General features: G+C 51.5%; 2 protein-coding genes across 3 annotated transcripts in view; one reads left to right on the top strand and one right to left on the bottom strand.

Annotated features, from left to right (window-relative positions):
* Positions 1 to 21,857, top strand: part of CUL9 (cullin 9) — a 38,832-nt gene extending 16,975 nt beyond the window's left edge. Inside the window, exons 19-41 of one of the 2 annotated variants that reach the window (XM_082414569.1) lie at positions 141 to 316; positions 572 to 705; positions 1,085 to 1,264; positions 1,450 to 1,559; positions 1,640 to 1,822; positions 1,948 to 2,108; positions 2,370 to 2,598; positions 2,685 to 2,874; positions 12,012 to 12,157; positions 12,308 to 12,437; positions 12,588 to 12,787; positions 13,243 to 13,493; positions 14,473 to 14,818; positions 17,926 to 18,066; positions 18,196 to 18,360; positions 18,527 to 18,690; positions 19,058 to 19,151; positions 19,680 to 19,754; positions 19,902 to 20,012; positions 20,136 to 20,253; positions 20,583 to 20,716; positions 21,332 to 21,405; positions 21,486 to 21,857. In XM_082414569.1, the coding sequence (XP_082270695.1) occupies positions 141 to 316; positions 572 to 705; positions 1,085 to 1,264; positions 1,450 to 1,559; positions 1,640 to 1,822; positions 1,948 to 2,108; positions 2,370 to 2,598; positions 2,685 to 2,874; positions 12,012 to 12,157; positions 12,308 to 12,437; positions 12,588 to 12,787; positions 13,243 to 13,493; positions 14,473 to 14,818; positions 17,926 to 18,066; positions 18,196 to 18,360; positions 18,527 to 18,690; positions 19,058 to 19,151; positions 19,680 to 19,754; positions 19,902 to 20,012; positions 20,136 to 20,253; positions 20,583 to 20,716; positions 21,332 to 21,405; positions 21,486 to 21,696 (3,723 nt within the window). In that variant the 3' untranslated portion in view covers positions 21,697 to 21,857. Of the gene's footprint in view, positions 1 to 140; positions 317 to 571; positions 706 to 1,084; positions 1,265 to 1,449; positions 1,560 to 1,639; positions 1,823 to 1,947; positions 2,109 to 2,369; positions 2,599 to 2,684; positions 2,875 to 12,011; positions 12,158 to 12,307; positions 12,438 to 12,587; positions 12,788 to 13,242; positions 13,494 to 14,472; positions 14,819 to 17,925; positions 18,067 to 18,195; positions 18,361 to 18,526; positions 18,691 to 19,057; positions 19,152 to 19,679; positions 19,755 to 19,901; positions 20,013 to 20,135; positions 20,254 to 20,382; positions 20,717 to 21,331; positions 21,406 to 21,485 lie in introns of those variants that run through there. The other variant, XM_082414570.1, reaches the window with a different exon arrangement.
* A 78-nt stretch (positions 21,858 to 21,935) lies between these two features.
* Positions 21,936 to 24,911, bottom strand: DNPH1 (2'-deoxynucleoside 5'-phosphate N-hydrolase 1; the record flags this gene model as incomplete). The annotated part of the gene is given in 5 exon segments (XM_082413775.1): positions 21,936 to 22,524; positions 22,709 to 22,810; positions 22,813 to 22,818; positions 22,991 to 23,059; positions 24,518 to 24,911. Coding segments are annotated over 5 exon segments (705 nt in total). The 3' UTR covers positions 21,936 to 22,390.
* Between the last annotated feature and the right edge of the window lie 1,366 nt (positions 24,912 to 26,277).

The raw sequence follows: 26,277 nt of genomic DNA, 5'->3' as shown, positions 1-26,277 counted from the left end.
TGGATTCTCCAGCATTCAGGCCAGGCTCAGGCCAAGGGTCCTCCTTGGTCTGCTTGTGGATGGCCCAGGAACCTGTTGAGTTCTAGAGATGTGGGAATGTCTCCAGGGAGCCGAGGGTGTGAGGCCTGTGCACATTGCAGGGCGGCATCGACACCCGGGTTCGGGGCGTGGAGGTCCTGGGCCCCAAGCCCACTTTCTGGCCGCTATTCCGAGAGCAGCTGTGTCGCCGTACATGTCTCTTCTACACAATTCGGGCGCAAGCCTGGAGCCGGGACATTGCAGAGGACCGCAAGCGCCTCCTCCAGCTCTGCCCCAGGTGAGTGGGCAGGAGGCAGGCAGGGAGGAGAGGAGATGGTTAAGGGAGCAGGAGCTGTGCTTTGGGGGAGTCTGAAGGGTAAAGCAGCGGCCGGGATCGGGGACAGAGCAGAGATGAGACGTGTGTGCTGAGGGGGGGGAGCAAGGGGAGCAGGGTAAGGGACTGGCTCAGCTCGGGGTGACTGGGAGTTGAGCGTGCTTGAGTGGAGGCCTCAGGGGAGTCTTTAATCCTTGACCAGACACTCTTTGTTCCCAGACTGAACAGGGTTTTGCGCCATGAGCAGAATTTTGCCGATCGATTCCTCCCTGACGATGAGGCCGCCCAAGCACTGGGCAAGACCTGCTGGGAGGCCCTGGTCAGCCCCCTGGTGCAGAACATCACCTCCCCTGGTAACCGTCCCCATCCCTGGCCCAACTAACCCGCTCCTTGTAATTATTCCCAGGGCTGACTTGAGTTAATGCTCTTGGTTCTTTTGGTTCCTGTCTTTGTCCCTGAAGGCTTGTCACCTCAGTGTTCCTCTCCTTCCTGCCCCAGGGACTGCTCCCTGAGACTCTGGTATTTGAATTCTCCACCCTCCACCCCCCCTACCCCCCCCCCAACCTGTTCCCATGTCCCCAGACTCCAGCTGAAGCAAACCTTGGTGAGGGGAGGACGAAGGCCCTGCTGCCCCCAAATCCTTTTTGTACAATCACTCCTTCTCTGTCCTTCTCCCGGGCTCTCCCTTCCCCATCACCCATGGAGACCTGTTCCTGACCCATCTTCTTTTAGATGTGGAAGGTGTGAGCTCCCTGGGGTGGCTGCTGGATCAGTACTTAGAGCAAAGAGAGAGCTCTCGGAACCCCCTGAGTCGAGCAGCAGCCTTTGCCTCTCGAGTCCGTCGCCTTTGCCACTTGCTGGTGCACGTGGAGCCTCCTCCTGGGCCTTCTCCTGAGCCGTCCACTCGGCCCTGTGAGTCCCAGTCATGGCCAGTTGAACTAAGAATCTGGGCAGCGGTGATATCGGACTCCTCTCTCTCCTGGGTTTTACTCATCCTTTCTGCTTTGCCATGGGCCTTCCAAGCGTTCGGTTCCCAGGACGCCGGGACTCGCCCAGGGGCTGAGATGAACCCCGTCCTTTGACCTCTGTGTCCACAGTCAGCAAGAACAGTAAGGGTCAGGACCGGAGCCCTGGGCCTTCACCAGTTCTTCCAAGCAGCAGCCTGCGGAACATAACCCAGTGCTGGCTGAGTGTGGTGCAGGAGCAGGTGGGCAGAGGGAGCTGAGGTCCGGGCGGGACCGAGGCTGCTGGGCTGCCCCTTGGATGCAGTTTCCCCTTTCTCCTCAGGTCAGCAGGTTCCTGGCTGCGGCCTGGAGGGCGCCAGACTTCGTGCCCCGCTACTGTAAACTCTACGAGCGCTTGCAGAGAGCAGGCTCGGAGCTCTTCGGGCCCCGAGCAGCGTTCATGCTGGCCCTGCACAGCGGCTTCTCGGGTGCCTTGCTACAGCAATCCTTCCTCACCGCTGCCCACGTGAGTGCTGGGGACCGCCGGCTTCCCAGTCCATTTCTGCTCTGCCTTTTCACCTCCTTCCGCCCGCCACCCTCCTACTCCACTCCCTCTTCACGGTTTGCTGCTGCCCTTCCCGTTGCCCCCAGATGAGTGAGCAGTTCGCCAGGCACATCGACCAGCAGATCCAGGGTGGCCTGATGGGTGGAACCCCTGGAGTGGAAATGCTGGGGCGGCTCCAGTGGCACCTGGAGCCCATCATGGTCCTCTCTGGCCTGGAGCTGGCCACAACTTTTGAGCACTTCTACCAGTGAGTGTGGGGCTGGAGAAGTAGGACATGGGAGGCATAGAGTCTAGAGAAGGGGGAGACCTGAGCCTTAGAGGAAAGGTGAGGGAGGAGCAGTAGGGAGGCGAGATTAAGATGCAGAGATGGCCGTGGCACTGGTGGGAAGGACGAGGTGAGGGATGGCCTGTGACCCAGGCAGGCTACAACAGAGGTACCTCTGTTCCGGAGCGGGAGCCCATGCCGAGCACCCACACTGAGGCTCGGCCTGGGCTGTGCGCGCTGCAGGCACTACATGGCGGACCGTCTCCTGAGCGTGGGCTCGAGCTGGCTGGAGGGGGCCGTGCTGGAGCAGATCGGCCCCTGCTTCCCCAACCGCCTCCCCCAGCAGATGTTGCGGAGCCTGAGCACCTCGGAGGAGCTGCAGCGCCAGTTCCACGTGCACCAGCTGCAGCAGCTGGACAAGCTGCTCTTGGAGCAGGAGGATGAGGAGGAACAGGGCCTGGAAGAAGAGGAGGTGAGAGCAAGGGAAAGAGTGGGAGAGCAGGAGAAGACTAGACCAAAGAAGAGCCCAAGAGCCCTTGAAATCCTTCTGTCTCTCAGGAGGAAGAGGAGGAAGAGGAGGCTGAGAAAGAACTATTTATTGAAGATCCAAGTCCAACAGTTTCTGTACTGGTCCTGTCACCACGCTGCTGGCCGGTCTCTCCACTCTGCTACCTGTACCATCCCAGAAAGTGCCTTCCCACAGAATTCTGTGATGCCCTTGACCGCTTCTCCAATTTCTACAACCAGAGTGAGGAGATAGGGACAGGCAGTTGGAGATTGGGGTGAGATTTGGGGTGGCATCTCAGAGAGGAAGAGGAGAGGATCTTTGGACAGGAATGTGTAGATATGAAGAAAAATAATCTCTAGAGAGAACCATCTCCTAAGGAAGGGGGGAAAAGTGTGGGTTAGATCTTCATTAATTTCTCTCATTTTCTTCAACTTTATATGAATTTGTTCTATTTTTCTTTTTTTAGCTTCAAGTTGCATGCTTACTTAATTTTTAGTCCTTTCAGACTTCTGATTTTCAAATGAAACTATTTAAGGCTATTCATTTCCCTCTCAACATTACTTTAGCTGCATTCAGTAAGTTTTTTGGTTTTGTTTTTCTTTAGAGTTTTTTTTTTTTGACGTATAATTAGTATTCAGTGAAGTGCACAAATCTTAATTATAGCTTAATGAATTTAATGTCCATATGCCCTCCCATAACCACTCCCCAGATGAAGATGCAGAACATTTCCAGGTCCCCAAAAGGCTTCCTCCTTCATGTCCCCTTTCTAGTCAGTATCTTCTTCCAAGAGAAATTATTCTTTTTCCCTTTATCATCATAGATTTTTGCCTTTAAGCATCAGGTAAGTGGAATCATAGAGTATGTATTCTGCCGTGTCTGATATCTTTCACTCAACATAACGTCTGTGGGAGTTATTCAGGTTGTCAGTTATGTCATTACTTTGTTCTTTTGCATGGTTTAGTCATATTCCACTGCATGAATGATGGACATTTGGGATGTTGCATACGTTTTTATCATGTAGTACCTTATTATTGTTTAGTTCTAAGAATTTTCTAATTTCCATTTTTATTTATTAGTTTTTTTGAAGTATATTTTAAAATATTTATTTATTTATTTGGCTGTGTTGGGTCTTAGTTGTGGCATGCAGGATCTTTCCTTGAGGCAGGTGGGCTTCTCTTTAGTTGTGGCGCACGGGCTCAGTAGTTGCAACGCTTGGGATCTCTAGTTGTGGCATGTAGGCTCCAGAGCGGGTGGACTCCGTAGTTGCGGCACGTGGGCTCTTTAGTTGTGGCACGTGGGCTTAGTTGCCCTGTGGCATGTGGGATCTTAGTTCCCCGACCAGGGATCAAACCCGCATCCCCTGCATTGGAAGGCGGATTCTCAACCACTGGACCACCAGGGAAGTCCCGGAAGTATATTTTTAAATTTCCAAACTTTTATTTTGCTTAGTTATCTTTCTGGTTTAGATTTTAACCTTCATTCCCTTGTGGCCAAAGAACATGATTTCTATGATTCTGAATCTTTGCAATTTATTGAGGCTTCCTTTACTGCCTAGTAGATGGTCAGATTTTATAAGTGTTCTATGTGTGATAAAGAAGAATGTGTATTCTTCAACTGTTGGATATAGATTTCTGTATATTCTGCTAAATTGACATTGTTAATTGTGTTGTTCAAATCTGTAACCTTACTCATTTTTGTCTGTTTGCTCTATTACTTAGAGAGGTATGCTAAAATCTACCATTATAATAGTGAATTTTTAAACTTCTAATCATGTCAGTTTTGCTTTATATATTTTTTGACTGTATTATCAGATACAAGCTTAAAATCATTTAACAGTGCTGTCCAATAGAGCTTTCTGCAATGATGGAAAAGTTCTTTTCTGTGCTGTTCAATATGACAGCCATTCATGTCTGTTGAGCACTTGAAATGGGACTAGTGTGACTGAGGAGCTCGATGTTTAATTTTATGTACTTTAACCAGTTTAAAGTTAAACAGCCACATATGGCTAGTGGCTACCATAATGGACTATGCAGGTTTAGAATCTTCATGGTCAGTTAAGCCTCATTATTGTGAAATGACCATCTTTCTTTCTAGTAAAGTTTTTTCTCTTAAGGTCTGTTTTTATCTGGTATTAATAGTATACCAGCTTTCTTTTTTTTAAAAATTTTTTTGGCCGCGCTGCACGGCATGCAGGATCTTAGTTCACCGACCAGGGATGGAACCCGTGCCCCCTGCAGTGGAAACGTGCAGTCTTAACCACTGGACTGCCAGGGAAGTCCCTATACCAGCTTTCTTTGATTAGTATCTTTCTAGTATATCTTTTTCTGTCCTTTTACTTTTTTTTTTTGGATTCATCATTTTTTTAGGTCTCTTTTATTGTAAAATATGAATAGCAAAGTTTGCCATTTTAACCATTTTAAGTATAAAATTCAGTTATTCCTTTACTTGAAAATTTTCTTATTTGGAAATAATTCAAATTTACAGAAAAATTGTAAGAATACTACAAAGAACACTCATATATTCTTTATCCAAGTTTACTTTTTGTTAACTTTTCACTCCATTTGCTTTTATCATTTGTTCTTTGTGTACATATACATATCTATAAATGTGTATATGTATGTATATGTGGTGTGTGTGTGTGTATACTCTTTTCTCATGAACTGCTGCATATATGCTGGCTCTTTGCCCCTAAATAATACACATTTCCTCAGAATAAAATATTCTCTTGGGGCTTCCCTGGTGGCACAGTGGTTGAGAATCTGCCTGCCAATGCAGGGGACACGGGTTCGAGCCCTGGTCTGGGAAGATCCCACATGCCACGGAGCAAGTGGGCCCGTGAGCCAGAACTACTGAGCCTGCGCGTCTGGAGCCTGTGCTCCGCAACAAGAGAGGCCACGATAGTGAGAGGCCCGCGCACCGCGATGAAGAGTGGCCCCCGCTCGCCGCAACTAGAGAAAGGCCTCGCACAAAAACGAAGACCCAACACAGCCAAAAATAAAATAAATTAAAAAAAAAAAAATATTCTCTTATAAAACCACAGTACATTTATTACTTTCAAATATTTAACGTTCATATAATACTTTTAATCTACTTTCCATATTCCAATTTTGTCAATTACTCCATAATCTCTCTTTTTTGTTTTTTTCCAGTCCAGGAGAGGATCACCTGTTATGTTTAGTTGTCATGTCTCTAGTCTCCTTTAATCTGGAACAATTCCTCGGCCTTCCTTTGTCTTTTATGATGTTGACATTTTGGGAGAATATAGTCCTTTAAAATTTTCTAAGTAGTTCCTATTTTAAGTTGGTATATTTCCTCATGATTAGATTCAAGTTATGCATTCCTGGCCAGAGTACTAACTGATATTATATACTTCTCAGGGTATTACATCTGGAAGCACAGGATTACCATCTGCCCCTTGTTTATGATGTTAATTTTGACAACCTGGTCAAGAGTTTGATTTCTCCACTGTATAGTTAATATTTTTCCCCTTGCTACTATTAATAAGCAACCTGAAGGTCCTGCTGTATAGCACAGGCAACTCTGCTCAATGTTATGTGGCAGCCTGGATGGGAGAGGAATTTGGCAGAGAATGGATGCATGTGTGTGTATGGCTGAGTCCCTTTGCTGTGCACCTGAAACTATTCACAACATTGTTAATCGGCTACACTCCAATATAAAATAAAAAGGTAAAAAAAAAATAAGCAACCTGTTGACAGTATACTTTAAAACATGCCAATATTCTACTCTCATCAGAATTTCCCCCAGTAGCATTTTACTTTTTTGTTGTTGTTGTTGTTGGCTGCCTCTGTGGCTTGCGGATCTTAGTTCCCCGGGGATTGAACCCCGACCCCCGCACTGAGAGCGCGGAGTCCTAACTGGACTGCCAGGGAATTCCCTCATTTAACTTTTAACTTTACCATACTCTTATATTTTAGGAATGTGTCTTATAAATACCTAGAATTTGTTTTTGTTTTTTTTTTAATATACATTTTTAAAAATTAATTAATTAATTTATTTATTTATTTTTGGCTGTGTTGGGTCTTTGTTTCTGTGCAAGGGCTTTCTCTAGTTGTGGCAAGCGGGGGCCACTCTTCATCGCGGTGTGCGGGCCTCTCACTATCGTGGCCTCTCTTGTTGCGGAGCACAGGCTCCAGATGCGCAGGCTCAGTAGTTGTGGCTCACGGGCCCAGTTGCTCCGCGGCATGTGGGATCTTTCCAGACCAGGGCTCGAACCCGTGTCCCCTGCATTGGCAGGCAGATTCTCAACCACTGCGCCACCAGGGAAGCCCTAGAATTTGTTTTTTTAATCAACCTAATAATCTCTTTTTGAATTGTCAATTTTTGTCTATTTATAATTATTATGAGTAATGACGTATTTGGCTTTTATTTTTTAACCTCTTAGTTCACCCTTCTTATTTTAAATTTTAGTTACTTCATATACACAAAAGAGTATATAAAATGTACAGTTAAAGCAAAAAAAAAAAAAAAAGGGAACACCTTTATAGATGTGATTCTGCCCTGGGGTTTTATGCATTTTATTATTTTGGATTTTAAAAATTCCTTTTTTGTCTCTATCAGTTTTGGAAGTTATGCATTCTATTTCTACAGTTGATTGCCCTTATATTTTTAATGTAAACTTAACTTGTTACTATCACTTCCCATCTTCCTGAACAATAAGAGGACCATAGAAAATCTTAATTCCAGCTCTAACTCCCATCTTGTATCTTTTTTTACCTCCCAACTAGTCATCATTATTATTGTTTTATTCAGTTTGGATTTGCCATCATACCAATTGCTTTAGTCACCATTCCTCTTGCATTTAAAAAAAATATTTATTTTATCTATTTTTTTGGCTACGTCAGGTCTTAGTTGCGGCATGCAGGATTTTTTTGTTGTGGCATGCAGGCTCTTTGTTGCAACGTGTGGGCTTTTCTCTAGTTGTGGCGTGAGGACTCTGTAGTTGTGGTGCATGGGCTCCAGAGCGCGTGGGTTCTGTAGTTTGCGGCACATGGACTTTCTCATTGGGGCGTGCGAGCTCAGTAGTTGTGGCGCACTGGCTTAGTTGCCCTGTGGCGTGTGGGATCTTAGTTCCCCAACCAGGGATTGAACCCACGTCCCCTGCGTTGGAAAGCCGATTCTTTACCACTGGACCACCAGGGAAGTCCCTCCTTTTGCATCTTGATCCTTCTTTCTGAGTTCAATTTTCTTCCTAAAGTACATCCTTTAGAAGTTGTTTTTTTTTTTTTAATTTTTATTGGAGTATAGTTGATTTACAGTGTTGTGTTACTTTCTGCTGTACAGCACAGTTAATCAGTTATACATACACATATATCCACTCTTTTTTAGACTCTTTTCCCATATAGGTCATAACAGAGTATTGAGTAGAGTTCTCTGTGCTGTATAGTAGGTCCTTGTTAGTTATCTATTTTATATATAAGTAGTATGTAGATGTCAATCCCAATCTCCCAATTTATCCCTACCCCCCTTCCCTCCTGGTAACCATAAGTTTGTTTTCTACATCTGTGACTCTTATTTCTGTTTTGTAAGTAAGTTCATTTGTACCATTTTTTTAGATTCCACATATAAGTGGTATTATACGGTATTTGTCCTTCTCTGTCTGACTTACTTCACTCAGTATGACAATCTCTAGGTCTATTCATGTTGCTGCAAATGGCATTATTTTGTTCTTTTTTATGGCTGAGTAATATTCCATTGTATATATGTACCACATTTTCTTTATCCATTCCTCTGTCAGTGGACATTTAGGTTGTTTCCATGTCCTGGCTATTGTAAATAGTGCTGTAGTGAACACTGGGGTGCATGTATCTTTTCGAATTATGGTTTTCTCTGGGTATATACCCAGGAGTGGGATTGCTGGATCATATGGTAGCTCTGTTTTTAGTTTTTTAAGGAACCTCCATGCTGTTCTCCATAGTGGCTGTACCAATTTACATTCCCACCAACATTGTAGAAGGGGTTCCCTTTTCTCCACACCCTCTCCAGCATTTATTGTTTGTAGATTTAAAAAAAAATTTATTTATTTTTATTTTATTTTATTTTTGGCTGCGTTGGGTCTTCATTGCCACGTGTGGGCTTTCTCTAGTTGCAGCAGGTGGGGGCGACTCTTCGTTGTGTTTTGCAGGCTTCTCATCGCGGTGGCTTTTCTTGTTGCAGAGCATGGGCTCTAGGAGCACGGGCTTCAGTAGTTGTGGCTTGTGGGCTCTAGAGCGCAGGCTCAGTAGTTGTGGTGCACAGGCTTAGTTGCTCCATGGCATGTGGGATCTTCCCAGACCAGGGCTTGAACCCGTGACCCCTGCATTGGCAGGCGGATTCTTAACCACTCTGCCACCAGGGAAGCCCTGTGTGTAGATTTTTTGAGGATGGCCATTCTGACTGGTGTGAGGTGATACCTCATTGTAGTTTTGATTTGCATTTCTGTAATAGTGATGTTGAGCATCTTTTCATGTGCTTTTTGGCCATCTGTATGTCTTCTTTGGAGAAAGGTCTATTTAGATCTTCCACTCATTTTTTTAAATTTAATAATTATTATTTACGGTTATGGGAAACAAATTTTAAACAAATTTGCATACATGTTTTGTTGCTGTGATACATGAGAGACTGATCAGTAAAAGACTGTCAGGCATAAAAATATCAATGTATTACATCAGGATAAAATTTGGGGGGGGAAGTGAAATGGAAATTAATTTCAAGGAGTAAAAGGAATGATGTAAAATGTCTGATAAAGAGCTTGTCTTGTACTTTTTTTTTTTTGTCTTGTACTTTTTAAATGGATGATGGTGGCTGTCACATCATAATGATTTTTTTTTCAACATCTTTATTGGAGTATAATTGCTCTACAATGGTGCGTTAGCTTCTGCCGTATAACAAAGTGAATCAGCCATACATATACACATACCCCCATATCCCCTCTCTCTTGTGTCCCCCTCCCACCCTCCCTATCACACCCTTCTAGGTGGTCACAAAGCATCGTTCTGCTCTTTTTTTTTTAATTTATTTGTTTATTTTATTTATTTATTTTGGCTGTGTTGGGTCTGTGTTGCTGCGAGCGGGCTTTCTCTAATTGCGGCAAGCAGGGGCTACTCTTCATTGCAGTGCGCGGGCTTCTCATTGCGGTGGCTTCTCTTGCTGCAGAGCACGGGCTCTAGGCACGTGGGCTTCAGTAGTTGCAGCGTGTGGTCTCAGTAGTTGTGGCACGCGGGCTCTAGAGCGCAGGCTCAGTAGTTGTGGCACACGGGCTCTAGAGCGCAGGCTCAGTAGTTGTGACGCAGGAGCTTAGTTGCTCCGCGGCATGTGGGGTCTTCCCAGACCAGGGATCGAACCCATGTTCCCCGCACTGGCAGGCGGATTCTCAACCACTGCGCCACCAGGGAAGCCCCTCTGCTCATTTTTTGATTGGGTTGTTTGTTTCTTTGTTATTGAGCTGCATGAACTGTTTGTATATTTTGGTGATTAATCCTTTGTCGCTTCGTTTACGAAGAAGTCTCTTAATTGATGGAATATTGTTGGAAAACTTTTATCAGTTTTTATTTCAGAATGGCTTATTTTCACCGTCATTTTAAAAATCATTTTATTATGAGAAATTTTATTTAATTAATTAATTTATTTTTGGCTGCATTGGGTCTTCGTTGCTGCACGCAGACTTTCTCTAGTTGCGGCAAGAGGGGGCTACTCTTCATGTTGGTGAGTGGGCTTCTCATTCTGGTGGCTTCTCTTGTTGTGGAGCATGGGCTCTAGGCGCGAGGGCTTCAGTACTTGTGGCTCGTGGGCTCTACAGCGCAAGCTCAGTAGTTGTGGTACACGGGCTCAGTTGTTCCGCGGCATGTGGGATCTTCCCGGACCAGGGCTGGAACCTGTGACCCCTGCCTTGGCAGGCGGATTCTTAACCACTGCACCACAAGGGAAGCCCTATGAGAAACTTTAGACATACGCAAAAGTAGACAGAATAGATAAACTTCAGTATACCAACATATATCAGTTCATGGCCAATTTTGCTTCATTTGTACCCCACCCGCTTTCCTTAGCACTCAAATTTAAGGTAAGGACTCTCTTTTTAAAAGCAAGGACACTACAATTATCAAACTTACAGAAATTAGTAACAGTTCCTAATATTATCAAATATACAGTCAATATTCATATTTCCCTAATCATCTCGAGCTTTTAAAATTAAGGGTTTTTTTTTTGCCTATTGAGGATCCAAACGAAGCCCATACATTACATTTGATGAGTTATATCTCCTGTCTCCCTTAATGTATAGGTTCCTGCCTCTGTTTTCTTCCCCCTTGCAATTGTTTGTAGAGTAAACTGGGTAGTTGTCCAAATAGAGTTGTCCACTGGCTGAATTTTGCTGATTGTGTCTACACGGTGTTCTCTAGGCACCGTGCTCTGTCTGCTTTCCCGAAGACCGATATTTAGATGTAGGAGCTTATTCAGATTCAGGGTTGATTTCTCGGGCAAGGACACTTCATAGGTAGTATCGTGTACTTCCTCCTGGAGGCTGTCTCTCTCTGTGATGTTAAAGTGGATCAGTGGATTTCACTGTTGTCTGTCCAATCTATACGTTATGTATAATTTCCCATTAGCTGTTCGCTAGACGCTCATTCATTCTCATTGCCATTAGGGTTAGGAACTAGTGACATTCTACTTTTGTCATTCCCTCTCCATCTGTTAGCCAGAATGCTTCCTCTATAAAGAGAAACTTCCTCTCATCAGCTTTTTGGTTACCCTGAAGTACTGTTTATACAGGAAAGGCTTGATTCTCTTCTCCTCCTCCTTATTTTTAACCAGTTTTCAAAATGATGTGTTGGTTCTCTAGCTTCCTCCAAAGATGACTGGTGAGGTCTTTTAAAAAAATATATCATTATGAACTCATGGCTTTTAAAACATTTCATGTGTTTCAATTCATCGCAGGTGTTATTTTTTTTGATCTTCACATTGTCCCATCTTTGGCCAGAGAGCACCTCTCAGGCTGGCTCGTTTTGATACCCTCTCCCTTTGACAGCATCCTCATTTTCTAGTCTGAGCAAACAGCCCAGGCTCACAGGAGAAGGAAGAGACCCAGCCCAGCGGGTCTTTAAAACTGTCAGCTCCCTGGGAGCAAAACCCAGCTCTCCTCTCTGGTGTTTCTGCCGTGGAGCTCGCCTGGCACAGGGCTAGGCTCAGGGTGGGCTCCCAGGTCCCTGTGGCAGACACAGAGGAGGCTGAGCTCTGGGCGCTGGACGAGGCACCTCTGTGTCTGAATGCTGGGCCCTGATCCCCACAGAGACTAGCAAAGTTTGGCGAATGGTGCACCCTCCCCTCAACGCTGACCCCTTGTTTCCCCTACTCTGTCTCCACATTTTCCCTCAACACTTTCCCAGGTCAGAACCATCCAGTCCTGGACGTGGGACCACATCGGCGACTGCAGTGGACGTGGCTGGGCCGGGCTGAGCTGCAGTTTGGGGACCAGACCCTCCATGTTTCCACCGTGCAGATGTGGCTGCTGTTGAATTTCAATCAGACGGAGGTGCCTCAGCTCCTTGGCCTCTAGCTGTCTTCTTCTCTGCTTTGTCTGTCACTATTCTTCTCAAGTCTCTCCCTCCTTCCTTCTGTCCTCCCTCTTATTTTCCTTTCCCTTGACTGTCTTCTCCTGACTGGCCCTGTTTCTCCTGACCAGGAGGTGTCAGTAGAGGCTTTGCTGAAGAATTCTGACCTCAGCCCCAAGCTGCTGCTCCAGGCACTCCTGCCCCTCACCGCTGACAGTGGCCCTTTGACCCTGCAGGAGGGTCAGGACTTCCCACATGGGGGTAGGTCTGAGGGGGGCTGGGCTGAGCCTCTGCTCCGAGGGGGCGGGGATCTCCGGGTGGGGGTGGTGTAGGGAATGAGAATGGGGTCCCCTTTGCCCCCACTCCTCTGTCCCTTCCCCTCCTCGGGTGCTGACTGGGAGCGGGTTCCAGGCGTGCTGCAGCTCCGTGAGCCTGGGCTCTGGCCCCATGGGGAGGCCCTGTGGCTGCTACCTCCCCAGACGTACCTGAACGTAGAGGAGGATGAGGGCCGAACCCTGGAGCAGAAGAGGAACCTCTTGAGCTGTCTTCTTGTCCGTATTCTGAAAGCCCACGGAGAGAAGGGCCTCCACATCGACCAGCTGGTTTGTCTGGTAGGCAGAGGAGACTGTGATGGTGGTGGGAGAGGTAGGGAGTCGTGCTTGGGGGTGGGGTTGGAGGCAGGGGTCATCACAGGGAAGGTGAACTGTCTCAGCCCGAGACCTGGTAGGATGACATTTCCATTTGGGTTTTCTATTCCCGACGGGCAGTTAGACAGAAGGTAGAGACCAGACATGAGTGCTGACCATGTGCCAGGCTCTATTCTAAGAGTTTACATGATTAAGTCATTTAATCCACACAAAAATACTATGAGATAGGTGGTGGTGGAGTTATTATTATTATTACTATTATTATTATTGTTCTCATTTGACAGATAAGAAAAATGAGGCATGAATTAGTAACTGATCCATAGTCACACAGCTAGTAAGGGCAGAGCCGGGCATTGAACCCAGGCAAGCTGGCTTCTCTGGGTAAAAGCATCCCACCTGTTTCCTCTCCTCCCGTCCAGGTGCTGGAGGCCTGGCAGAAGGGTCCAAATCCCCCTGGAAGCCTGGGCCGCGCTGTTGCCGGGGGCGTGGCCTGTACCAGCACCGATGTCCTCTCTTGCATCCTGCACCTCCTGGGCCAGGGCTACGTGGAACGACGGGATGACCGCCCCCAGATCCTGATGTATGCCAGCCCGGAGCCCATGGGGCCCTGCCGAGGTCAGGCAGAGGTCCCCTTATGTGGCAGCCAGACCTCCGAGACCTCCAAGCCTAGGTAGCCACCCCTAGCTCTGTCCCGCTACTGCCACCCAGGACGGATGGCACTGCAGTGACATGGGAGGGGTCGTAGCGCCAAAGTCAGGCTCCTAGTGGAAAAATATTTCATTTCTTTCTTTGTCTAACCCCGTTTTCCCTGTCCCTGTTATCTCCCCCATTTTGCTAGTCTTCATTCCCCCTCCCAGCACCGTCATCCCCTTCTTTGCCTCCTTCCCAAGCAGGGCCCTTGCTCTCCCCAGCCTCCTAAAGCCAACCCTTAGGCAAGGGACCCAGACATGTAAACTCCTTTCTGGATGTCTTTCATTCTAAGCAAAATTGAAATATTATGCAGATATGTATTGAGTACTAACCGTGCACTTTGCTCAGTGAAATATACAAATTCTAGCTTTCAGGAAGTCTGTTCTACAGAGGAATTTGCCGTAGGATTCCCCTAAGTAGCTGGCACCCCTAAAGCTTTTTACATCAGCTCCAGTTCACCAGGAGTTGTTACGGCTCTACTTTTATGCCTGCTGTTCACACTGTGTGTAAAGCAAGTTATCTAGAGTAATCTTTCTCCAGCTTTCACACGCACACACGTTCAAATTCAGTTGAGCTCCCGGTGACACTTAGGCTGCTGGTCCACAGACCGCACTTTGAGGTGTAAAGCTGTAGATTGTTTCTCACCGGACACCCTGGTAGTATTTTGGGCGGGACCTGCAGTAGGATTGTCCCATCCACTGTAGGTCAATTAGCATCGTGACCCCTGCCCACTAGATTCCTGTAGTGCCCCCAGTCATTGCAACTGCCAGCCCCCCCCTCTTACAAATGCTCCTGTGGAGGCTGTGCTCTGACAGTTGGTTGGATGGTTATCCTCAGGTTGGTTAAGCAAGTGTGGATGGAGATGTGCAAGCGGGGGCTGTGGGACCAGGGTGGGGTTCAGCTAGCAGGTTGGGTCAGCAGGGCAGCGAGACTGACCGCTGACTCTTCTCTCCCTCAAGCCCGGAAGTTGTGGCTGCCCTAGCATCCCTACAGCTGCCTGCGGGCCGCACCATGAGCCCCCAGGAGGTGGAAGGGTTGATGGAGCACACGGTGCGGCAGGTGCAGGAGATGCTGAACCTAGAGCCAGACGTGGCTCAGCACCTTCTGGCTCATTCCCACTGGGGCGCCGAACAGCTGCTGCAGCGCTACAGCGATAACCCCGAGCCACTGCTGCTGGCGGCCGGGCTGTGCGTCCCTCAGGCCCAGGCTGCCCCTGCACGCCCGGCCCACTGCCCTGTGTGTGTCAGCCCTCTGGAGCCCGACGACGACTTGCCCTCCCTGTGCTGCATGCACTACTGCTGTAAGGTAAGGCCCTGCCAGCTGCTCTCCTTTCCCGGCTCTCGCCCGACAACACAACTCCTTGGGAACTTCTGGGCTCCAGCCCCAGCACTGCCATTTCCCGTCCTGGGCAATGTTGAACGAGTCTCTTAGTCTCCCTTAAACTGGTTTTGTCATCGTAAGTGGTACCTTGACACTCTACAGGTTGTTAGGATCTGGCGGTATGTGTCAGTGGTTCTCAAATTTTGCTGCATATTATAATTACTGGGAGCTTTGAAAAATCCCGATGCTCAAACTATGCCCCAGACCAATTAGAATCTCTGAAGGTGAAACCCAGGCATCTGGAGTTTTAAAAGCTCCTCAGGTGATTCCAGTGTTCAGCCAAATTTGAGAACTACAGGTAGGTAGGTAGGTCGGTAGATAGACAGATACACTCACATATACAGAATCAAGGTACTTTCTAAATGAAAAGTGTTATGAAATTGGTGATGACTGTAGTTTACGGTTTCCTTATCACCGTTCAAGGCTCTTTATCCCAGAACATCATCACTTTTTTTACCATATATACTCTCATTTAATATAAAAATAAGAAGGAATGGTTTAATCCAAAAAATAGCACAAAAGCAGAGGGAAGTATGAGAAGTCAGGCTGCTGTAAAGTTGAGGCAGAGAAGGCTGTAGATGGAGAGGGAGTAGTCCTCAGATGGGGAGGGGCTGAGGCAGGAAGCTGGGTACTGAGTGCCTCATCTTCCCTGCCTCACAGCTTGTAGGACCGGTGCCCAAACCCATCTACTTAGCAGGATGAGCTCCCTTGTTGCCCTGAATTCTAGTCGCCTCTCTCAGCAGCGCTGCCCCAGTGGTGGGTGACCGGGGCCGTGTGTGTTTGCATGCGTGTGTAGTTGTACTTTTTTCTCCTTCCCTTTTGCTCGGCTTCAGGTTACTCTTCTCACATAGTTGCCTCTGCTCCCTTTTTCCAGGTTCTTAATTATTTCCTTTACACTTTCACTTTTTCATTCAACTAATACTTGTCATGGACTTACTACGTGCACAGCTCTGGGTGCTGCGTGAGGGAGTGGGGAAACCCCAACTGGCAAGGACCCGAGAGCTAATACTAACCACAGCTAATATTTGTGGGGGACTCACTCTGGGCCATTGTGCTGTTTTACACACATCATCTTGCTTAATTCCCAAAATAGTTCTGTGAGGTAGGTGAGCAAGCTGGTGGGACAGCGGAAGGAGAGGCGATTTGGGAGGTGGACAGGGGCCCAGATGGGTTGGGTTGGTGGACAGTGGCCTTTAATTTATGGGAAGCCCTGGTGGGTTTTAAGCAGGGAGATGATATGATCTGATTTCCATTTTTGAAAAGATCACTTTTTGTGGAGAAAAGACTTGGACAGAACAAGAGTGGAAGTAGGGACACTGGTTTGGAGACTGTTGTACAAAGAGGCAATAGTTGGTGGCAGCTGGGCCTAGGGACAGTGAAGAGGGGAGTGGACGGATTGGGACGCATTTGGAGATAGAGCTGACAGGTTTTGGTGGCTTAGGACAAGGGAATCAAGGCAATTCCTGGGTTTTTGACCTGAGCATCTGGGAGGAGGGGATGTGTCATCTTTTACTGAGTTGGGGGAAATGTTTGGGCTGGAGGGCAGATTTTTGAGGGGAAATTCAATCTGTTTTGGCCAAGTGAAGTTTGAGCTGCTTTTGCTTTGTTGGACACCTGTGTGGGACTGGCAAGTGGACAATGGATCTTTGAATTTGGAATTAAGTGGAGAGGCCTGGCTGGCAACACCCAGGGAGAGAAGAGCAGGCCCAAACTGTACCCCCATCCTGTAGAGGTGAAGAGACGGGGAGCCAGAAAATGGGACTGAGGAAAAGCAGGCTGATGACAGAGGTCCCAGCCAAAGTGGAGCCAGTGGCAATGCAGGAGCGATCAGACGGGAAATCCTGGGGTCTGGAGCAGTTGGAGGTGGCTTCCCAGGGTGAGGCTTGAGTGGCAGAGAGCGGGAGGGGGAGTCCAGGCTGGAGACCGTATTCCACTTGGCTGGGCAGCAAAAGCCAAGGGCACACCCAAAGCAGAGGGGCTCCTTGTGGGAGTGGAGTGGGCTCTGAACTGAGATGCTGGCCTTCGTCCTACAGGGCAGGGCTCCCACCCCATGGTGGTGAGGGGCCCTCATGGCCTGTGTGCTTGCAAGCGTGGGGGTCTGAATTTGGAGAAATTTCCCCTGTATGATCTCAAAAATGCAAGAATTTTGCATTCAACTTCCCAGTTTATCTGGGCTTGTTTCACTATAGAAGGGGTTGGTTTTGTTTAGTATTTTGAGTGAAAATAGTCCGGTGAAGTGCTTCTTATTTATCCTGGAGCTTTGAAACCACCTGGGGGACTCTCCAGGGGTTGGATGCATCATTTGGGGAAGCTCGGCCATCGGCAGTGTGAGGGAAAGGGTCATTAATGCAGTCTTTTGGAGGCTCGGGTGCTCATGGTGTCAGGAGCGATGGGAGAAGGAAGTGCACTGATGGGACCGGCTCCCGCGGCAGTTGAGGGCTGAGGGGATGATGGCCTGGGTTGGCGGGGGCAGTGACGTGGAAGCAAGAAAAGGATTCAAGAGTTGCGATGGCTCCAGCACTGGGGACTGGGGGAGCGGTGGGGTGGCTGATTAGGCTTTGGGGGTGCAGCTGGCGAGGCTGCTTTGTGGAGGAGGCTGAGTCTGGGGAAGCGGGAGCATCGAGACAGGCACTGAGGTGAGCAGTGGAGCCGGGAGGCGAGGCTGCAGCTGCGGCGCAGTGACCCTGGCCAGCCCCCCAGGCCTACTTTCTCTCTGACCTTCTTGCTCTCTCCAAATCTTTCTTAGAACTTCAGTCTTCTTTTTCTTGATTCTCTTTACCCATTCCCTTCACATCCATCCCAACAATAATTATAATTACATTACCACGGCCCGCACATCCTCAAAGTGAACTGTAATTTGGACCAATCTCAGGAAGACTCATGGAGGCCAGAAAGCTTAGGGTCAGTTTCGAGGTTGATGTAGAAGCAGGCTTGTCTCTGGCCTCGTGCGCCGTTGGGGAGGGGTGCTAGGTGAGTCACACTTGTGCTGCTCCCGCGCTGCCCCTGAGCGGCTGCTCCTGTGTCCCTCCCAGTCTTGCTGGAATGAGTACCTGACAACTCGAATTGAGCAGAACCTTGTGCTGAACTGCACCTGCCCCATTGCTGACTGCCCCGCCCAGCCCACGGGGGCCTTCATCCGCACCATCGTCTCCTCGCCAGAGGTCATCTCCAAGGTACCGCCTCCTCGGAGAGGCTCCAGTGCTCAGCCCCAGGGAGTGGGCTGACACGTGGGGTGCGGGGGGCCCGGAGGTGTGGCATCCGGAGAGACAGGCCCTCACCTCGTGGCACCTGTGTCCCCACAGTACGAAAAGGCCCTCCTGCGTGGCTACGTGGAGAGCTGTGCCAACCTGACCTGGTGCACCAACCCCCAGGGCTGCGACCGCATCCTGTGCCGCCAGGGCCTGGGCTGTGGGACCACCTGCTCCAAGTGTGGCTGGGCCTCCTGCTTCAACTGTAGCTTCCCTGAGGTGGGTGCCCACCCTGGCTCTGCCCTGGAGCCGGGATCCACCCCTCTCCCTGCCACCCACAAGGACTCTTCCCTGTCCTCCCCACACTGCCATCCTCCAGACCTGACCTCTCCCTCCCTCCCGGCAGTAAGGCTGGGCTGCGTCCTCACTGCCCCTCCTGCTCTAGGCACACTACCCTGCCAGCTGTGGCCACATGTCTCAGTGGGTGGATGATGGTGGCTACTACGATGGCATGAGCGTGGAGGCCCAGAGCAAGCATCTGGCCAAGCTCATCTCCAAGCGCTGTCCCAGCTGTCAGGCTCCCATCGAGAAGAACGAGGGGTGTCTGCAGTAAGAAGGGGGTACTGTGGGCACCAGCAGGGTCGGGGGGCATGGGAGAGGGTGGGAGGCCTGGCGGAAGGAAGGGGCAGTGGGCCTACCCGAAAGCTCAGCAGACAAGGGCAGTTACTCAGCCACCTTCACGGCACCCTCCAGAGTGATACCTGGATCTGAGTGTTCCTTCCCCCACTTTTAAGCCTACGCTGTATAGGGGAATTCAGAAGCCAGGGTGTGGTCAGTAAGGATTGGTACGGTTAAGGAGACTAAGAGGGCATGAGAGGGACCAGGGCATCTTCAGTGGTGTGTCCAGGCCCTGGGCATTCCTGGTGTGGCCCTGGCCAGAGGCAGGAGCCCTCTGACCAGCTAGCTTCCTCCACAGCATGACTTGTGCCAAATGCAACCATGGATTCTGCTGGCGCTGCCTCAAGTCCTGGAAGCCAAATCACAAAGACTATTACAACTGCTCCGCCATGGTAAGGGGCTGGCGCCGGAAGGAGGGGGCAGAGGCCCAAGGGCAGTGAGGATGAGATGCTGCCGCAGGGCCTGGGCACAGACGTCTCTGTGTCCCAAGCAGCCCAACAGCTGTTGGGACGAAGGCTCAGTGGGGAGAAGACAGAAGCCACCTGGGCCTACAGGTGCTGAGAGTTCTATCTTGGGAGGTCTGTGCATGAAGACCTTCAGCTCCAGAGTCGGACGTCTCACACCGAGGTGGCTACAGAGGCCGGGGCGGGCTGGGCACTCCCAGGAAGCACCAGCGCAGAGCAGAGCAAGGACTCTGAGTCAGAGCCTGGCTCCGCTGTGTACTCAGTTAACCTGTCCAGGCCTCAGCGCCCTTATCTGTAAAAGAGGATGATAGTCTGACCTACCTCACAGTTATGAGAACTGAATGAGAAAACCTGGGTAAAGCATCAGAAGGCCTCCATGAATGGTAGTTGGTCTGACTATTAACCTCATCCTGCCCTGCCAAGCACCCGACAGCCCTCTCGACGTGTCTTTCCCAGGTAAGCAAAGCAGCTCGCCAGGAGAAGCGGTTCCAGGACTATAATGAGAGGTGTACTTTCCATCACCAGGCCCGGGTGAGCAGGGCGGAGACGGCTGGGTCGGTGAGGAGGTCAGAGGGCTGGGCCAGATGGCCGGGCAGAGGCTAGAGGTCCCAGGGAGACGAGTGCTCTTCTGACTGGGTGGGGATGCGCGTGCTGGCACTGACCGCCTTCCCTGCACAGGACTTTGCTGTGAACTTGCGGAACCGCGCATCTGCCATCCACGAGGTGCCCCCGCCCAGATCCTTCACCTTCCTCAGCGACGCCTGCCGGGGTCTCGAGCAGGCTCGAAAGGTGTGGGGCGGGGCAGGGGGGCGATGTGCCCAGGGGTCTGGTGGGCTGGGAGAGGTAGGGAGGGAGGGAGGAAGAAGCTGGCGGGAGGCGGCCTCAGCGGGAGCGGCGGCCTGGGCTCCGCAGGTGCTGGCCTACGCCTGCGTGTACAGCTTCTACAATCAGGACACGGAGCACATGGATGTGGTGGAGCAGCAGACTGAGGCCCTGGAGCTGCACACCAACGCCCTGCAGATCCTCCTGGGTGAGCCCCCTGCCCGCTCGGTGCTCTCTCATGCCCCCTCTCCCCCAGCACCCAGCCCCGACACACAAACGGGTGGGTGACCAGAGCCAGCTGCCCACCTTCATTCTGTCCCCTTCCTGCCCTTCATAGCCTTATCGCCGTTACAGAGTTCCAGTCCTCAGGTACACAGTACACAGACCTTCACCCGACCTTTGCTTTGGTTACAACCTGTCCCCACCTCTAGGCCCTAGGCCCCGGTAGATGTGGGTGGCACATAGTGGGCGTCCAGTATGCATCTGTGGAAGGACGGGAAGAAGGGAGGGAGCCCCCGTACCCTGCCCCCTCTGCAGAAGAGACCCTGCTGCGCTGCAGAGACCTGGCCTCCTCGCTGCGCCTCCTGCGGGCAGAGCACCTCAGCACGGGCCTGGAGCTGCTGCGGCGGATCCAGGAGCGGCTGCTGGCCATCCTGCAGCACTCCACCCAGGTAGCCGCCCAGCCGGCCCAGCCGCCCTGGGGGATCCTGAAGGAAAGGCATCAAGGGCAAATGGACCTGGCGTGCATCCCAGCTCCCAGGCCTGCCCCTTAGCCACCTGGCATTTCCTGCAAAATGGAGTTGGTTATCCCAGATCAAGGGTATTTGGCCAGTTGCTTGCTCCCCAGAATCACTTGGGGAGCTTTTTCAGAAGATTCTTTGCAGACGTGGATTTAGAAACCTAGGACTGGGGGCAGGGGACTGGCATCCACCGGAATAGGGGATCTGAGGTTCTTTCTGGCTCTAATACTCTGATGTCGAGTCTAAACTAGGAATCCCACCCTCAGAGAGCTTACGGACTGGTAGTAACTTGGGCAGAAAAGGCGTGAACATACATGGGAAGCGGGGGTGGTGCCTCACTGCAGTATCCTGGGTCTCTGGAGACCACCTCTGAGTCACATTACACAGAGGCAGTGGCTTGTGGAGGGCGGTGCTGGGGGGGGGGCATTCCTGGCAGGGGCCGGGCCCCCCTCAGCCCTCAGGGGACGCTGGGTGAAGCGAGGCTGGGCACAGAGGCCCCGTGTCCTCTACTCTCCTGCTCCCCGCATCCTCCCGTCTCCTTGCCAGGATTTCCGGGTTGGTCTGCAGAGCCCATCATCAGAGGCCCGGGAGGCGAAAGGATCCAACGTGCCCGGCAGTCAGTGAGTGGAGGGGGCAGAGCCACGGAGGGGGCGTGGGAGGCGCCAGGCTTCCTCTGGGGCTGAGCGTGGCGCTCTCCCAGGCCCCAGGGCTCCTCGGGGCTGCAGGCGGAGGAGGAGGAGGAGGACGACGACGACGACGACGACGAGGACGATGTGCCTGAGTGGCAGCAGGATGAGTTTGAAGAGGAGCTAGACAATGACAGCTTCTCCTATGACGAGGAGTCTGAGAACCTGGACCGAGAGACTTTCTTCTTTGGCGACGAGGAGGAAGACGACGAGGGCTACGATTGAGGGGTAGGATGCAGGGAGCGCTGGAGCCGCCAGAGTCCTGGGGCCACGGGCTCAGGAGTGCACCCTTCCCCCTGTCTTGAGAGTAGGCGGTTACCAGTGTCTGCGGCACCGTCTTCTGTTCACTGAATAAACTTTTTTTCATATACTTCTCTGGAAGCAGACCAGACAGCTTCCTCAATGGGCCACTTCAACTTCCCCCTCCATTGCACACACCCAACCCTCCTCCTCCTTTACTGTTTTCTTTAGGCGTCCAGACTTCCATCCTAAGAGAAAGTCCACAGCAGACCTGTGTGACTTACACCGATAAAGGGAAATAAAGGTCCACGTGGTACAGGGCCAGGCCCACTTGCCTCAGACCCAGCCCTGCATCAGAGACAGAGAGGAATGGCCACTCCCACGATCGATCAGCTTCCTCCACACTCCTGAGTGTTCCTGGGGGGAGCTTGAGGGCGTTAGGAAGTATCCTCGTCTTGGGGGCCTGTGGACCTTTAAAGGGTCTCTACATCTTGAAGTGAAGTGGGGTGTTAAGAGGATATTATGGGGGACCTGCCCCCACCCCACTCTCACACAGACGGAAAGTTAGAATTGTAAACATGCCATGAATCTGGTACTGGGGCTAAGGGGTAGGAATGGTACTAGAGCAAGTCTGGGGTCAGGAGAATTTAATAAGCTGGGGTGAGGTCAAGTTGGGGGGTCAGGGGAGCAGCCTCCCGCTCGGGAGGATCCGCTGCAAAGTATCAATCCAGCACGCCACTGCCTCTTCCGCCTCGTAGCCCCACACCTGGACCTGCGAGCCTTCGGCTGCTCCCCGGATCGTGGCTGAGAGCACTGAGAAGGAGGAGGGAGGTGAAGGTGGCTCCCTCCCACACTCCCCCCTCCCCTCCCTTTCCTGTCCCTTTTTGGGTGGGCACTGTGCTCAGACCCCCCCCCCGCAAGGAAGGAGCGGAGGGTGGGGCCCTCAGAGAGCTGGGGAGGGAGGCAGGGGCGGCCATCCAGGGCTGGGGGTGCTCACCTCGGCCAGACTGCGGGCGGAACAGGCACAGGACTGGTTTATTGCGGGCCACGGCCCGGCCCAGCTCGTAGCCTCCACCCAGACAGGGCTGGGCCACTTCTACACAACCACTGGGAAGAAAGAGGAGACCAAGGCTCACTCGGGCTTGTAAGGGAGACATGACAGAGTCTGGCTGTAGTGGGGAGGGAGCTCTAGAAAGTCCCTTCTAGGTGGGGAGGCCAGGCATGTCCAGGGGATCTAAGACCCCAGGGGAGTTTGCAGGCAGGGGGCAGCGCCACTCACCCTCTGCCTGCTGCAGCCAGGCCAGGTCCCTCTCATGGATGAGCCTGTCGCCCCCAGCAGCCTCTTCCCCTGTGGTTGAGGGAAAGCTGGTCAACGGCTCGCCCTGGTCCTCAGTTCCTCTCCTCTGCTCTCGACCCTCCCAGGCCCACCCTGCTCATGGAAGCGGGGAGACAGAAGAGATGACCTCCAGGGGCCCACCCAACACTAAGATTCCATGAAAATGAGTGAGGAAATGAAACAGCCCGAAAGAAAAATTCACTCCTGTGCAAGGGGATGTGTGATTAGGGCCAGAGGAGTGATACAGATGAGATGAAGGGAAGGAAGAACTAATTCACCGTGGGTCAGTGATCGGGGTGGAGAGAATGAGGAATCGCATCCCAGGTGGGGGAAAGGCAGGCAGTACCAAGAGGCTGGCCCCGTGCAGGGAAACTAGGGCCTCATAGACTCTCAAGCTGTGGTGGGTATGAGAACCACCCGAGAACTTGACCAAACTACAAAGACCCAGGTGTCAGTGAGCCCAGGCCGCTCTCCAGGTGATTCTCATAGCCAGGTAAGTTTGAGAACCAGTGCCGGAATGCAGAGTTGTAACCAGTAGGGGTGTTGGCAAGGAAGGCAGGCAAGGCGCTGGGGTCACAGGGCAAGGAGCCCAGCTTTCCAGCTTGATTAAAATCCACTAGGAGCACGAGGCTCACAGCCCCCCAGATCAGAGCAGAATAACTGGAGAACTTGTTAAAAGTGGACTCTAAGGCTTTATCCCAGAATCTGCATTTTCAACATGCTCCCGCAGATGATTGTTGAGCACAGTAAAGTTGGAGAGCCACCAGGCAGGGGGGCACAGACCCCGAAACCAAAAAGACTTAAGCTTCAGGGTCCCTGGCTTGCACAGGCCCTTCCCAAAGCCCCAGCAATTGTGATTTGTGATTTCGTCTTTTGAGAGAGGTCGCCCAGAATTGCACTGGGTCCCTCAGATCCTGGATCTGCCCCTGGTGGGGAAAGGGGAAAACACTTAAGGTTTTCTGAGAAGTACAAGAGTTCTGGCACCATTTCCAAAGTAGAAAGTCAGCCAGATTCCGGGCCAATCATGCCGCAGGAGCAGCACATACTGGTAACAGTCTGATCAGAGGGCCTGAGAGAGACGGTGGTCGCGGGAGCTGGGGTCGGGTCTGAGGGAGGGCTGATACCTCGGCCCAAAGAGGGGTGGCACGAGGGAAAGCGTTAGTCTTAGGTGGGAGAGAAGATGCCAGCGGGTGAGGCATCTCGCTGAAGCAGCCCGGCCCACTCCGTTCTGCTCCTCTCTACAAACGCCTCCGGGAAGAGCCCGACAAAGTTTTCCAAGAAGGACCCAAAGGTCAAGATAGTAACTGAATGCGGAGAGTGGGCTCACAGGTAGGACGCACGCGGGCCGCCTTTCCTTATCGGGCAGGGGCCCTGCCGGGAGCTTCCCCGCAGGAGAGCGGGCCTGGGTCGAGGGGCCGGACCTGCCCTCGCCCTCCCGGCCGACCGCGCCCCGCTCCCCGGCGGCCTCACCGCGCGCGCCCTGATCGGCGGTCGCCACGTGCTCGGTGAGCTCCGCCCCAAAGAGCCGCAGCCGCGACACGATCCTCCCGTACAGCTCCCGGTCCTCGCGTCCGCCGGGGATGCTCCCGCCGAAGTACAAGGAGGGGCGGCCCGGCTCCACGCGCTCCGGCCGCCGCCGCCGCCGCACTTCCCTCCCCGCGCCAGGGGGCGCCCGCCTACGGCACGTGACCCGGCCCGCCCGCGGGGCTCCGGTGCAGGAGTGTCCACACTTGTGAAATGGAGACGTCAACCGTACCCACGTGTGGGAATCCACCGCCTCCCGGACTTCTTTAACTCGTCCAGGCAGAAGGCGGGGTCCTCCCGATCTTATACACTGCTCCCCGCCGCCCCCAGGCCACCGCATCTCTGCCAAAGGCAACTTCATCCTCCCAGCTCTTCAGGTCCCAAAGCTTGGAGTCAGTTTTGACTCTTCTCTTTCCATCAAACCCTACCTCCAATCTATCGGCAACCCCTACGGGTGACTTCTCCTTTCCAAATAAATACAGACTCTGACGCCCACCTGTTGGGGAACCAACCTTGGGTCAGCCCCCCCCGCCCCCCCCCCCCCCAAAGCCTCTCTGCAGACACCTGGTTGTGGTGAAGGAATGGGCAGCGATTACTGCAGGGTTCCAAGCAAGGAGTTCAGGACAGGAGTGCTCAAAAAACCCAAACTCCCGTTGGGGTTCAGGAAAGCATTTTTAAAGGCCAGGCGAGGGAGGGGAGTCCCAGGGTAGGAGATTAACTCGAGCACAATTCTCTGATTGGTTGATGGTGAGGTAACGGGGCCGTGTCACAGGGGTGAACATTATCAATCCTCAGGTTCCCTTAGGTCTGGGGGCTACGAGCGCATGGTCATCAGGTAGTTAATTTCTTCCATTTGGTGGTGGTTTGAGCATCTGCCAAACAACTCAGAAAATGTGCAGATAGTGTTATCTAGGTACTTCAGAGAGCAGCTAAAGCAGAGGATATGGGAGAGGGGTCTGTCCCGGGAAGACCCCATAAGGTCCTGCTTGGTTACACCTCCACCACCTCCGCTGCCACCCCCTCCTCCAAGCCTCCACCACCTCTCTCAACAGCCTCCTCACAGTCACCTCACTTTCCTGCTACACAGTCTGGTCTCCAGCAGGGGGACCCTGTGAACACATTCGTTAGGTCATGTCCTCCTCAGCCAAACCCTCCAATGGCTCCCACCTCACTTGGGGTAAAACCCAGAACCCCTGCAGTGGCCCACCAGCCCCACAGGATCTGGTGACCCTCTTACCTCTCTCATCCCAGCTCCATTACTCTCACTGGCTGTTTTGCAGCCACGCTGCCTTTCTGGCTCTTCCTCAAGCAAGCTGGACATGCTCTTCCTCAGATCCTTTGCATTTGCTGTTCTCTGGAGCCCTTTTCTCCCAGAGAGCTCCCTGGTCACTCCCTTACCTCCTCCAAGTCTGTTCAGGTCACCTTCCCTGACCACCCTCTTCAATATGGCAGCCTCCCATCTCTATCACCCTCCTGTGCCTTGTCTTTTCTCCTCTCATTACCATATAACTGATTAATTTTGTTGTGTGTCTTTCTACACTCAGTAGAATGTAAGTCCCCAGAAGGACAGGCATTTTTCTCTATTTTTTTATCCCTAGCTTCTAAAACTGTGCCTGGCACATAGGAAACATTTATCAAATATTTGTTGAATGAATGAGTGGATTAAATAAGCAGCTGCATTTGATAGCACTTTGTAATCTGCTCAG

Source organism: Balaenoptera physalus (genome assembly GCF_965194825.1).
Source record: "Balaenoptera physalus genome assembly, chromosome: 11".
Lineage (NCBI taxonomy): Eukaryota > Metazoa > Chordata > Mammalia > Artiodactyla > Balaenopteridae > Balaenoptera > Balaenoptera physalus.
Note: the sequence above shows the minus strand (reverse complement) of the source record. Positions and strands in the feature narration are given on the sequence as shown.